This window comes from Podarcis erhardii (assembly GCF_964252035.2).
Source record: "Podarcis erhardii genome assembly, chromosome: 2".
NCBI classification, from domain to species: Eukaryota; Metazoa; Chordata; class Lepidosauria; order Squamata; family Lacertidae; genus Podarcis; species Podarcis erhardii.
In genome coordinates this window covers 66,121,125-66,135,027 of record NC_138498.1, presented here as the reverse complement: position 1 = coordinate 66,135,027, position 13,903 = coordinate 66,121,125, and the positions used below count along the sequence as shown (strand labels likewise).

At 39.7% G+C, this 13,903-nt stretch overlaps 1 protein-coding gene across 1 annotated transcript in view; it reads right to left on the bottom strand.

Annotated features, from left to right (window-relative positions):
- The window catches only part of GALNT10 (polypeptide N-acetylgalactosaminyltransferase 10), a 35,366-nt gene extending 22,550 nt beyond the window's left edge, over window positions 1-12,816 (bottom strand). The window contains exon 1 of the mRNA XM_081851529.1: window positions 12,461-12,816. Coding sequence (XP_081707655.1) covers window positions 12,461-12,673 — 213 coding nt within the window. The 5' untranslated portion in view covers window positions 12,674-12,816. The remainder of the gene's footprint in view (window positions 1-12,460) is intronic.
- Window positions 12,817-13,903: the final 1,087 nt, after the last annotated feature.

The window sequence follows — 13,903 nt, the reverse complement described above, 5'->3', positions numbered from 1 at the left end:
CTGTACCAAGTCAATGCATCTGAGTGAGGTACGTTTCCCTCTAAAATGAAGAATTACAGACTTGAAGCTAATCTTTCCTTCATTGTTTTCATCCCTTGCTTTAATGAAAGTGAGGTCAGAGTAGAAAGAAATATTAAATAATACTCTAAAAATGGATTTAGACTAATAGTTGTAAACAGCCCTTTATGTTGCCTACCAAGCTTAAAAATCACCAAAGAAATCTAGTAACGTTCAATAGCTAAACATACACAAAAATGTAATTTTAATCTTTTGTTTAGTTGCTATTTGGTGTGCCTGGTTCCAGCTATGAATGGTTATTTAAGCCATGTAAATGCTATATAAAAATATAATAAAATCACCAATTAAGTGGCAGCATTATATAATGTTAGACAGAAATAGTAAAAAGCACTATTTTATTTCTAGTCAGATCAAATAACAAAACGTTTCTTATAATATATAAAATGGTGAACAAAGCAACAGATTCAGGTTTAGACCTTTAGTTAAAAAATTCTCATTAGTTATAAGAAATCCAACTCACTCTTAAATTACAGTATTTATAAGCTTTTTTGCAAAGTGCACCAATGTGATGAACAAACGAGATACATAAAAATACAGAAATATAAGAAAACTTTAAAATAAAAAAATATATAGAATGATTCTTAGCATATTTTGTTATACATTTTGTGGCATATCTCATATAATTGGATTGCTAGAATTATACCCAATACAGTACAAGATGAAATGCCTTTGTGTCAAGGTGTTGTTTGTTTGATATTTTGGGTGGGGGGTGGTAATCTGGAACTAATCAAGATTGCAACTTTACACCTTGCACAAAAATCAAAGATCATAAACTTAAACAGAGCCTAGCATGCAGCCTTAAGAAAAATCATTGTTTAAGATGGGCCTGCATTTGTGAGTACAGTTCCTCCTGCATCAGAGATTGCACAAAAATTGCAATAAACATGGTGCTCTTGTGATATGTAACACTAAATGCCCAATGGTAATACAGTACCTCCAGGAACAGAGGTAGTATGCCTCTGAATACAAGTTGAAAGGGAACCTAAGTAGGAGAAGGATATTGCCATTGTCTTGCTTTTGGTTGCGACGGTGGGAAACACAATGCTGGGCTAGATAGATCACTGATCTGATCCAACAGGACTCTTACGTTTTTATGGAGCAATATACTTCAACTATTGCAACAACAGACCATTTTTTGTGTTCTTTTGGAACAATATATTTTCACCATGGCGATACAGCCACCATTACCTTGAAGTAAGGTTACCAGATTTTTTCCAATGAATCCGGGGACACTTTCCAACTTCAGTAGGAATGATAGGATTTTGTCAGGGGACTGATTTGTAAATCCGGGGACTGTCCCTGGGAAACAGGGACATCTGGTAACCTTACCTTAAAGTAGGTGTCAATCTCCTTTTGACAATTAAAACACACACACACACACACACACACACACACACACTTTATTTGTTTTTTAAAAAAATACAAAACACCACACAGACACCCTTCAAAAACTATATCCCTTGGCTGGACTGACATTTGCAAGGGGCTACAAATTTAATCCAAAATCTGATCCATCATTGGTATGGAATGAAAACTCATTTTCCTTTTAAGAACAAACATTTGTCTGTGGCAAGACCATCCTAAGAGATTGCTCCATTCTATTTCCTACTGGTAAAACGATTTGCTCTGGTGCTATTTCCTCCTTGGAATACTGTTGTATTCTGAATTAGAAATTATGTATTAAAACCAGCATAATACAAATGCGCAAAATAGAGGTATGCAGCAGCCAGAAGGTAAATCAGCAACCCAAATGTTAAGGCTGAAGAGCATGCATGTATTTGTGGGAGAGAACCAGTTATGGTGCCAAGCTCCTTTTTAGACAAAGCAGTAGCTGGCCTCTAACTGCCATAACAAGGACAAAAAAGCAAAGCTGTGGCTGCTGGCACTGTTTTTACTCACATGTGTGTAAACTTTCTTTTAATTCTAACACAACCCCCCTTTTTTCAAATGGAGAAAGAGGAATTCAGAAGGCTGATTATTAGTAAGATTATTATTATGAATCCATCAGCACACTGAACTAGTGTAGCACAGTGGATAAGTTGTGAACCTAGAAATTTCTACTTCAAAGCTCACTACAGCTATTATCTTGTTAGAGGGCTTTAGGCAAACTATCAGTCTCAGTAGCCTCATCGGCAATAAAGGGAAAGCAATGCTGACCTACTTTAATGGGTGGTTGTGGCAATTGCAATAAAATCATGTATGTGAAGTTCTTAGAATGTTCTAAATGTGCTATATAAATTTCAAATATTATTACTTCAAGGAAAAATGCAGCCCTTTTTGGAGATATTGTTTGAAACAGCCATCTTTAATGAAGTAAAAATATCATGATATAAAGCTCCTTTATATCAACATTTTGGAGATAATGATTAAACATATTGGTGATAGATCATAACAAAGCACTCTTTGGTACATCATGTGTCTCAGTGCTGTTGACTCTGATCCAGAGGGACAAACATGTCCCTTCTAAGTGCTCTGCAAGCTCCAAATTTACAAAAAGAGAGAGCACAATTTAGCAGGAAGAATTTTTAATCGGGAAAAATGAGGAAAGGTATCTATGCATGCACAGTATAATTTCCTCTTTAAAATCATTCTTGTGCCATGTTTGCCCAACCCACTTTTTTAACTCAAAGGGTTAAAGGTCTGGGAATTCTGTGTGGGGGTAGCTTTTGAGGACTCAAAATATGAATACACATGGATGGCTCTTTTTTGACTCATGAAAACAGAACTCTCACACTTCACTGAATAAATTAGTGCAGAACTATTTTGATGAAGTAATTTGTATGCAAATAGTGATTACTGTTTTTTTACATCTTGGTTTCTTTTGCAGTTTTAGCGTTTTGATAAACATTGAACATTCACCAACAGTGATAGTAGTTGACTGAATGCAGGAGAAGGCCTGGAAATGATCCTGCTAACCTCCACAAGAGCCAAAAACCACACCTTAAGAGAATATGTTTTTCTTCAAACAGCAAATAATGGAATAAAACAAAATATGTCTGATCATGTGGTAGTGATGTAACAATTGGACTTCCTTTCATGTAAGACAGGTGTATTTACGGCTGAGTACAATATTGCCTGAGAAGCAAAGACTTAAGAATCTCTAACCTTTTAGATAGCTATAAGTACAGTGGTACCTCGGGTTACATACGCTTCAGGTTACAGACTCTGCTAACCCAGAAGTATTACCTTGGGTTAAGAACTTTGCTTCAGGATAAGAACAGAAATTGTGCTCCGGTGGTGCAGCAGCAGCAGCAGGAGGCCCCATTACCTAAAGTGGTGCTTCAGGTTAAGAACAGTTTCAGGTTAAGAACGGACCTCCGGAATGAATTAAGTATGTAACCAGAGGTACCACTGTATCTATATAGCATAACTTAGGCTGTGAAATGTCAGGGACTCAACACAAATTATGAGCACATCTTTAAACTGTATAAGGAAGTGCAGCAGTTTATCTTCCCTGTCAAAAAACTAGGACAGCATCAAGTCCTAAATAATTAATATGAATTTTCTGGATAATATATAAATATTTTCCATCACCTATTTTACAAGAAAAGAGAGTATTGAATGCTTAACTCTCAAGAGTTTAGACTCCATTAAACCTGATTCACAGGGACTTATTTCTATCTCACATTCACAATATATTTATAGCCCATTCAAAATTTGCCAAACAGCTGGCCTTTAGAAGGCACTGTCAAAGTCCATTAAGAAATGATGTCTAAAACATCTGTAGATGGTTATAATACAACAGGAAAATAGAACTGTCTTTCGTACCAGTTCTTGAAAAGGCAAATCAAAATAATGTGTTTTGATCTGGGCTTATTCTGAAATTATCCATATTTTATGTATGTCAATACAAAGATGTGGATTTAATTAATTGCACCTCAGACTTTTTCTGGGATGAGCTAAAGGATCCCACACCAACCATATATTGGTACTTCACAACATAACAGCAAAAAACCTGAGTCTATTCAAGGATAACTATGAAAAATGTTGGTCTGAAATTAAGAGAGACTTGGATAGTTGGACAAAATTGAAGCTTTCTTTGTTAGGCCGAATTGCTGCTATTAAGATGAATGTATTGCCAAAAATGTTGTTTTTGTTTCAAACATTACAGATTGTGGACAAAACGGAGTGCTTCCGGAAGTGGCAGAAAGATATATCTAAATTTGTCTGGCAGGGCAAAAAGCCAAGAATTAAGTTTAAGATATTAACAGATGCGAAAGAAAGAGGGGGCTTTGCCCTGCCAGACTTAAAGTTGTACTATGAAGCCGCAGCTTTTTGCTGGCTAAAAGACTGGCTACTTCTCGAAGACACTGACGTATTGGACCTGGAAGGTTTTAACAATGCTTTTGGTTGGCATGCATACTTATGGTATGACAAAGTTAAGATCAATAAGGCCTTTAAGAACCATATTGTCAGGAAAGCAGTGTTTAATGTCTGGACAAAATATAAAGACTTATTGGAAAATAAAACTCCAAGGTGGCTTTCACCTCTGGAGGCTAAGGCCCGAAAAAGACCCAATATGGAGGCCAAATGGCCAAAATATTGGGAAATATTAGAAAAAGATGGAGACAATTGGAAATTGCAGAGTTTGGAGAAAATGAAGGATAAGGTGCGAGACTGGTTACATTATGCTCAGATTAAAGAAGTTTTTAAAAATGACAAAAAGTTAGGGTTCCAGGTGGAGAAATCGAAGTTAGAAACAGAATTGTTAGAACCAAAGACTAAGGTACTATCTAGAATGTATAACTTGCTGCTAAAATGGAATACACAAGACGAAATGGTTAAATCGGCTATGATAAAATGGGCACAGGACATTGGGCATAACATTATGTTTGAGGACTGGGAAAGGTTGTGGACCACTGGGCTGAACTTCACCGCATGTAATGCTCTGAAGGAAAATGTTATGAAAATGATATATAGATGGTACATGACCCCAGTTAAACTTGCCAAAATATACCATTTGTCTGATAATAAATGTTGGAAATGTAAAGAAAATGAAGGAACATTCTTTCACCTCTGGTGGACATGCCCTAAGGTGAAGGTCTTCTGGGAAATGATATATAATGAGCTGAAAAAGGTATTTAAGTATACCTTCACAAAGAAACCAGAGGCCTTCCTTCTGGGTATTGTCGGCCAGAAGGTGTTAAAGAAGGATCGAACATTTTTCATGTATGCAACAACGGCAGCAAGGATTCTCATCGCAAAAAACTGGAAAACTCAAGATCTACCCACACTGGAAGAGTGGCAGATGCAGCTGATGGACTATATGCAACTGGCCGAGATGACCGGCAGAATCCGTGATCTGGGAGAAGAGAAGATGGAGGAAGACTGGGAGAAATTCAAGATGTATCTACAAAAACATTGTAATTTGGTTGAATGTTAAGAAGGATGCTAGATTATAAAAAACTGGCCACCACTAAACTAGATTTAAATTTGATGATAAGTGAGACTAAAGAAAATATAAAATTTTTTGGAAGAAGTGCTAGATTATATTTGAATGAGTGGACATGAGATTGTAAACAAGTTGATAATTTGTTTGGAAAAATTTTTTAACGATGTAAATGGGAGCGGGAGACGTGAGGGAGTCCAAAGAAGTGATGAAATTGTTGTGATAGAAGTAAGATCGTTTATTATGTGTGCATTTATATTTAAAAACCTTAATAAATATTTATAAAAAAATATATATATATATTGGTACTTCACAATTGCAGAAGGAAAATACAGCCTCTTCTACTTTTATGAATAGAGACATAAGTTTGGAAAGGTTACTTTGCAAAATGAAAATACACATAGTGGTAATAGGAATAATCAGGATTTTCTATTGGATAGGAACTGCTGATTGCAAAATGATAAATGTAAATTCAGCGGGAAGCTTTAGATTATTGTATTGCACTAATCACAGGCAATTGATGGGAGGATGTGTATGAAGTGTGCTGCGTGGAAGAGATATTGATTATATGGTTATAGTCACCCTAGCTGGTAGTTCATATAGACAGATAGATATGAATAATGTAGCAAAAAGTGAATAAAACTTTTTAATCCCTCTATTAAGGATTGACCACTTAAGTTTATGTGCATGTTCGAAACAGCGAAAATAAAGTATTTCTAACAACAATTAATCATTAACTTATGAAATTCACTACTGCAAAATGTTGAGAAGATGCTAAAGGGCTATTACTCACTGAGCATCCATATACAAAATACTACATTTCTGAATTTCGGATGTTAACATAACCTTATGCCTTGTTTGTCATATTCCAGAAGCATCTTGCTGTCTACTGTTTGAAATGCAATACTTCTTAATTCTTATTTTGTCTTTGTGTTCAATCTCTTTTTAGCTTTGTAGCAACTTGTGTAATATACTATCATCAATTGTTCCCTGCAGATATATTGACTGAAATGTAGTGTCTTTTACACTGTAGACCAAAATTTGTTTTAAAGACATATATCATAATCATTAATCTTATCCAGGACAATAAAACAGCTACAACTAAAATACACTCCCTACAAAGTAAAACCAAGCTGTGGTTGAAAACAAAGCTAAAACCGCAATTAGCAGCAACAAAAAGACGAAACATATAAGGAAGTTTTTCACCTGGTACACAAAACTCACCAGGATGTTTGCCAGGTGAAAAGCCCTAAGAAAAGCATTCAACATAAAATGCCATTTCCTGCTTGTTGTGTTATGGCACAACACAGAGAAAAGGGCATCCTTTGACCTTAAATGGTAGCCAAGTTCATGTGGGAATCAAAACAGACAGAAAACTAAAAAATAAATTAAAATAAAATAAATTGTTCAGTAGCACCTTATAGACCACCTAAGTTTGGTCTTCATGCATGCACACGAAAGCTTATACCAGAACAAACTTAGTTGGTCTATAAGGTACTACTGGACAATTTATTATTTATTATTATTTTTATTTCGACTGCGTCAGACCAACACAGCTACCTACCTGAAGACACAAAACTGTAATTCTGAAAACGGACAGGAATCCAATGGAGCTTGTTAATACTGGTGAAATGTATTACCACTGCTTAGTCCTGATCAGCTGTTCAACCACCATGTTTTAGTTTCCAAAAAGGTTATACATTTTGCAGCAAGTGAGGGGGGAAATGCCCTGGAAAGTGTGGGATAATACTTGCTTTAATGCAACATCATCTAACCTTCCAGCAAATGACAATGAATGCTCATTAAATAGCCAACACCATCTAATTTCCCTGAATACAAATCAGGATGAATGCTCAATAGATAAGAACATAAGAAAAGGCTGCTGGATCAGGCAAATGCCCCATGTAGTCCAGCATCCTGTTCTCACAGTGAGCCTGAATCCTGTTAAAATTAGTCTGAATCCTAGCAAAATGAAAGCTCTGTAGGTGAGTGTCCCCGATCTGGGAAATCATTAATTTGCGTGTCCTGGGTGAGGTCACACTCTCTCTGAAGGAGCTAGTGCTCTGCCACTAGACACACATGTGCCCTACATGGCCGGGACTGCATTTCACCAACTTTGGTTGTTAAGACAGCTATAGCCATTCCTGGATCAGGGTAGCTTGTCTACAGTTGTCTGTGCATTGGTAACCATGTGGCTCAATTACTGCAATGTGCTGTATGTGAGGCTATTCTTGGTATGGAGGTGGAGGCTGAAACTGGTGCAGAATGGTTGTTTGTCGGTGAAACCGCCGCCAGCATACAACACCTTGCTTGTGGGATTTTCACTGGTTGCCAATCTGCTACTAGGCCAAGTTCAAGGAGATCAGGACCAGTTTACTTGAAAGCCTGTCTTATCCCTTATATACCCAGTAGATCACTATGGTCTGCAAGATAATTTCTTTAAGTTCCAAAGATTTCAGAAGCTCATTCTGCAGTAACTCAAAGCAGGGCTTTCAATGTGACTGCCCCTGTTCTGTGCAATAACATTCCTATTGAGATATGACACTCTTCCTATAAGGCTCAACACTCCTACAACTGATTTCCCCCTCTGACATACCCACATGCCACTCAACAGGTTTTGCAGAATATGTACGTTAACTTGTCTGAGCAGCAAGATAGATGGAAATATGTGAACCTTCCAGAAATGTAGATCAGCTATAGAAAAATCTTGCTTATGGAAGCCATAAACAGAGGTCAGTTTGGCATATAGAAGTGGCCCCACACTTCCTTTCCTGGGATATAAGTTTTAAATTGTTTTAAATGATGTAAGCTGTCATGGGAAAGTAATGTATTCTGAATGGCAACTAACAAATTACTTTAAATAAATAACTGTGGAACAGATTCCCCTTCCTTGCACTGCCCTGTTGTTCTGCCTTTGCGTATGTTGAGGGAGCCAGGGGATACAGAACTCTGTTAAAACTTGTGGGGAATGGGCCATACTTTGATGTAGTGCTGACACTGGGAATGATCATATCATCAGTTTAAAATTATTTCTTTCAGTAAGCCTTTGTATCATGAATCCTGTTCTGTTTTATTCTCTGATGTTTTAATTCATGTATTTAGTATGCTTTTACTTTTTGAAAGATGCTTTGAGACTCAGATGTTGTGAAAAGCAAGGCATGTCTTTAAAAAAATACATAAAATATACTTTCCACCTTACAGAAAACACAGATTACAAAAAACAAACAAGCTCTGGACTTTGGAAAGTTCTGTCACTTAAGTCTGAGTAGGCGATCTTGGTCAGCATCCTGACAGAGAAACAAATCCACAACTTCCCTTTCTATGGCTACACATAAATACAACCATAAACAATGAACTGAAAGCATGAGCAAAGGCCTAGGGTTTTACCCTCAAATGTAGTACAGAAACTTAGTTAGAACTTTGTTTAGAAATATAGTTACAAAATGAGGAAGTTTAATTATTGAAATAAGCATTTTCTCGTTCATAGAATTGGAAGGAACCCTCATGGGTCATCACGTCCAACCCCCTGCAACACAGGAATCTCAAATAATTGTGCTGTGTTTGAAAATAGTGGGGGTGGGGAGACATTTGCTTCTAGGGTACTGATTTAGTTCCAGGCTTAGCACTTTTTACTCAGTATTACACAACAGGCTCCCTTTCCTCACCAGATGTTCTGGTGACTACAGTATTATCAAGAGTTTGTGATATGGACTACAATATATCATTCAAGATGCAACATAGCCAGCACATGACACACTGGTTGGTACTGTTACAATACTTGAATAATTTGTCCTCCATGTCCACAGTACAGTCTTAAGACTGAGGATAAGATGACTGCATGGCAGATGACTTCTTTTGCATGCTTGCCAAATATACAAACAAGAGGATACTGCTTGACTTTACAACAGACAGTCCTCTGAGAGGTGTTAACACATCCAAAAAACTAAAATGCAAAAACTAGCTTGTGGATGTTACTGAGAATGCAGTTTTCATCCTCCATCACCAGGTGTTATTATAGCAATGGTACTAATATTCCCATGCACTGTGCAGTTCAGAGAGTCTTGTATTACAGTGAACTGCAAATCTATATTTTTTGTAATTGTAGGGCTAGATTTTTTTTTAATGACATGCTAACTAACAGACTAAGAGGAGGCTTAGAAAATTAATCACAGCTTTGCAGGAGTAATCTAACAAATGTTTTCCTAATGAGGAGAAAGATGAAAATACATTATTAATTATAAGTTTTATGATCCAACTGTACTCAGCTTTGTGAGATCCTTTTGTAATAAACTAATGCTGCAACAGAGAGCCACTAAATGTTGTAGTCTTTTTGGTAAACAAATACTTGCTGTTCTACCATTATTGGTTTCCACTCCACTGCTGAGTGAAAGAGCTATGATTGGTACATTAAAATTGGCATGACTTATAAGGACCAGAAACCAATATTAATTATTTTAAAAGTTTTACAGGTAATTATGAACCACGTTAAATGGAATCTGCAAAGCCACTGATTTCTCACAGCACTAATCTCCCTACAATTTAAATTAAACCAATACATTGAAGGCATTCATTCATTCATTACATGGACAAGCTGTAGCAACCCCCTGGCTCACATACTGACTCCAGCACAGCTGCAAAGACAATATCTGGCATGTCTCTTTCCATTTTAGATCAACCACAATTTAGTGTTACATCCCAGCACTAAACTGTGGTTAATCTTTACTATGGTAAGTGAAAAGCCAGCTTCATAAACCATTGCTGGAAGCTGGTTTCCTCTCCCCACCCTCACTGATGATAGTTAAGAATACTGCATTTCATCTAGGTTCAAATGTTAAGGCATGTTATAATCTAACATAGAAGCAAAAGCTAACTCCTCCTCATGGCCTCAACAGAGGAGGTAGCCACTGTTCCCAACTGCAAGCACAGCAGAAGGCTACACTTCATCAAAGCACACACCTCTTCCCCCAATCCCAGCCTATGGTATAGCAGCCGAGAGATTTTAAATGAGGCTCAACATAATTGAGAGGAAGATAACTTTCCACTTCTCTGCCTGCATCTCTGATACATTTCCCTTCTTCCATAAACCCAATGATATATCCTGAATGCACCCTGCCCATGACTCTTCTCTCCAAGGCCTACCTGGTTCTTTTCTCACAACTGTGTTTAAACACTTGTTAAAGATCGGTCTGTTCCCTCTGTCAAACTCAAACATAACAAATTTCTCTGATAATATTTTCCACCTCAGACACTCTCCCGTTTCATAGTGTGTGCCAAAAAAGGTGGTTAGGGCTGTGGATTAGGTCTGTGCACATAATTTATATGTAATACCTAATTAGGCACCCCTAAGAATATTTTTTCTTGAAATCTGAATAGCAGTGTGGGCCATTAAGGTGTGAAAATAGAAGAACAAATAAAAGTCCATGAAATGGCAACAGAAGAGATTCAAGTTTAGGGCATTCAAGTGAAGATAGAACAAGTTTATAACTGACATACCAGCAGGAACTTTCAAAACTCATTGTACACATTGCTAAGAATTTATGTTCATTATTTTGGGAGACACTGCACATTTGTGTGTCACAGCATTTTGTCTTGAATGAAGCCTTTTTCATTAACACTAAAGAAATAAAGTTACCATAGCTGTACAATACAGAACTAAATGTATATATATTTAAATAAATGAAAAGAACATTACTTTAAGTAGCTGATTGAGGCCCTTTTTTATAAGACTACAGATAAAATATAAAACTGATCACCTCAATGAGTCGTGTGTGCTTACTCAAAACTAAAACACATATACGTCAATGAATTCCCAAGTTAAAACAAGTAGTCTTGCAGAAGTAACAGATTTACTCTGCCATAAGAGTCCACGTCTACCAGCATGACGAAATTGCTGCTCCCATTAGATATGCACAGGATTGCAACCTTACACGCTTAACTCTGAGGTGACCTAAACAATGAGAGCCTTATAACAAAGAAGATTAGTTTACCAATGACAGCTCATGCTCTTCACCTTATTTTGCTTCTTAATGACAGGGTGCCAAAACAAACAGAACGCCAGCACGTTAATTTAAAAGGGAAACCCAGAAACTCTTAATACAGAAGATGCCCAATCAGGTTGTTTTTTTCTTAAAAAAAGAACAACCTGGTAATCTAGAGCTCTTCTGCGTGAGCACTTGCAAAATCAACCTATGATTCAGTCTGGTTCAAAACGGGAACTGCCTATTCCCCTCCAAAAAGAAAGAAAGGAGGAAGAAAACTCTGCCTTACTTTCTCCACCTCCACCTGGTTCACTTATTAGTAGAACAGGCAAGATCAGGTAAGCCAACTATGACTTACAAGTCTTGCAAGGGGTATTAGCCCAGGAGAGGAGGGTAATGGCCGAGAAGCAGAGCCTGCCAAACGCCACATAGCATGGCGGGGGGTGTCACAAAGCCTCCTTCCACCCCACCCCACCCCACCCCACCCCAGACAGCTGCTTTATCCTCAGCCACCTCTTGGCCTGAAAGGAAGTGTGGCTTCCTTCCTCTGCCCCCCTGTCACCCCCTCATACTAATGGGTCAATGCCCTGGATGTGTGTGTGTAAGAGAGAGAAACATCTGTGTAGCTCAGCCATCATTTCCCTCTGTGTGTGTGTGTGTGCACACACACACATATACACACTGGATGTGTGTGTATCTGTGTGCGTGTGTAAGACAGAGAAACCTCTATGCGGCTCAGCCATCATTTCCCTCTGTTTGTGTGCACACATACACATATATAATGTAAACGTATAGGCAATGCAGAGGCCCTTCGCCCCATAGAGAGCGGCCGCTTCCTTTTCCGTCACCACTGACTATAGAAAATAATAATAGTCCGAGTCGTCCCCTCAGGGGGATCCTCGTCTCCCGGCTACATCCGAAGTAGCAACCGCTCTTCCCCACAAGACCCCAGACGCGAGGCGAAGAGACAGAGAGACCGGGAGGAGAAAAATATGCGGCTCCCTCCACTTCTCACCTGCGCTTCTCCTCGGGCTGCTGCCGCCGCCGCCGCCGCCGCTGCCGCCCCGCGGGCTCCCCCCGCGCCTCCGCCGCCTGCCGCTTCTCTGCCGTCGCCGCCATCCAGCTGCCGCTCCCGGTAAAGCGACCAAAGCCCCACGTTGGGAAGGAAGACGAGGGCGGCCAGCGCCAGCCCCACCGCCTGCAGCAGCCGCTTCTGCTTCCGCCGCATCCGAGAAGCCGCCGGGAAGCCCCCAGCCCAACTTTCCCCTCACACAAGGGGCTGAGGCGGCGGTTACGGCGGTTACGGCGGAGGCGGCGGCAGCAGCAGCAGCACTCGAGCAGCGCGCGAGGCAAAGCCGACCCGCCAACTCCGCTCCGTCAGGCACTTCCGCTCCGGAGGGGTGGGCACTACCACTCCCACCGCGAGCGGGTGGGGGGGGGGAAGAAGCTTGGCGTTGGAGCGCCGCCCAGAAACCTCGAGGCTAGGCCACGCCCACCGATAGTGCCCGGCACCGAGCGGGGGGGGGATAGAAGCGTGGCAGCTCCGGCTCCTCTCGCCGCCAACCGCCCCCCCCCCCAATGTTTTGTAAATGGTACTGGCCGTAGTCTTCCCCTGTGGGCTGGTGGTGGAGCTGACAGGGCCAGAAGCTTAAATAGGAGCGAGTGCGAGGAAGAGGGTAGACCGGGCGGAACCTGCCTGCCAGCAAGGCTGCCTTTCCTGCGCTGTGCCGTAGGGATGTAATTAGGCACCGCTTACATTACTGAATGTGAAGGGAAGAAGTTTGCAGCAGAGGAGCCCTTATGCTGGGGGGATCGCGTGAATGTGCACGGGCAGGTTAGAAGGAGGGGAATTATAGGGCTAGCAGAGATCAAGCGGGACGGAGCAGCCCAAGTGTTGTTAAAAGAGGACAGTACCCAGGATTAGGAAATTGAAAAGGCTCAGCCTCAAAGCATTTAATTCCTTTACCGCCTTGAGCAATATGTTGGAGGAGACTTGTAGGGTTGGTTTGTTTTTTAATTAATGACTGAAGTAAAGCCTTCTAGGGACGCGAGGGAAGTGATAGAGCAATGTGGAGGGACTTTCAATGCTCTTAAAATAATGCGATACGCTTTTATTAGGCTTTCCAAACGTCAGAGCCCTGCTGTGAATTTGGATCATAGGTAAACAAAAGAAGCGTGCCCAGTATACATAGAGAAGTTCAAAATTTCCCCCAAGGTGCTGCTGTTCAATATCCTCTAACCACGGAATGATCTGCAGCCTTCCCACCTTAGCACCTTGTTAAATTGTACATTTAACTATATTCTAGTCTTGTAAATACCGCCTTTTGTTTGCCAACTGCAGCGGTTTTTTGTTCTTTTCAAACTCCTTGCGCACTTGCTAAAATTCAGTAGCTGAAGGTTTTATTTTGACTTTATATAATTGTCAATAATTATAGTCATAACGGAGAATTAAAAAGGC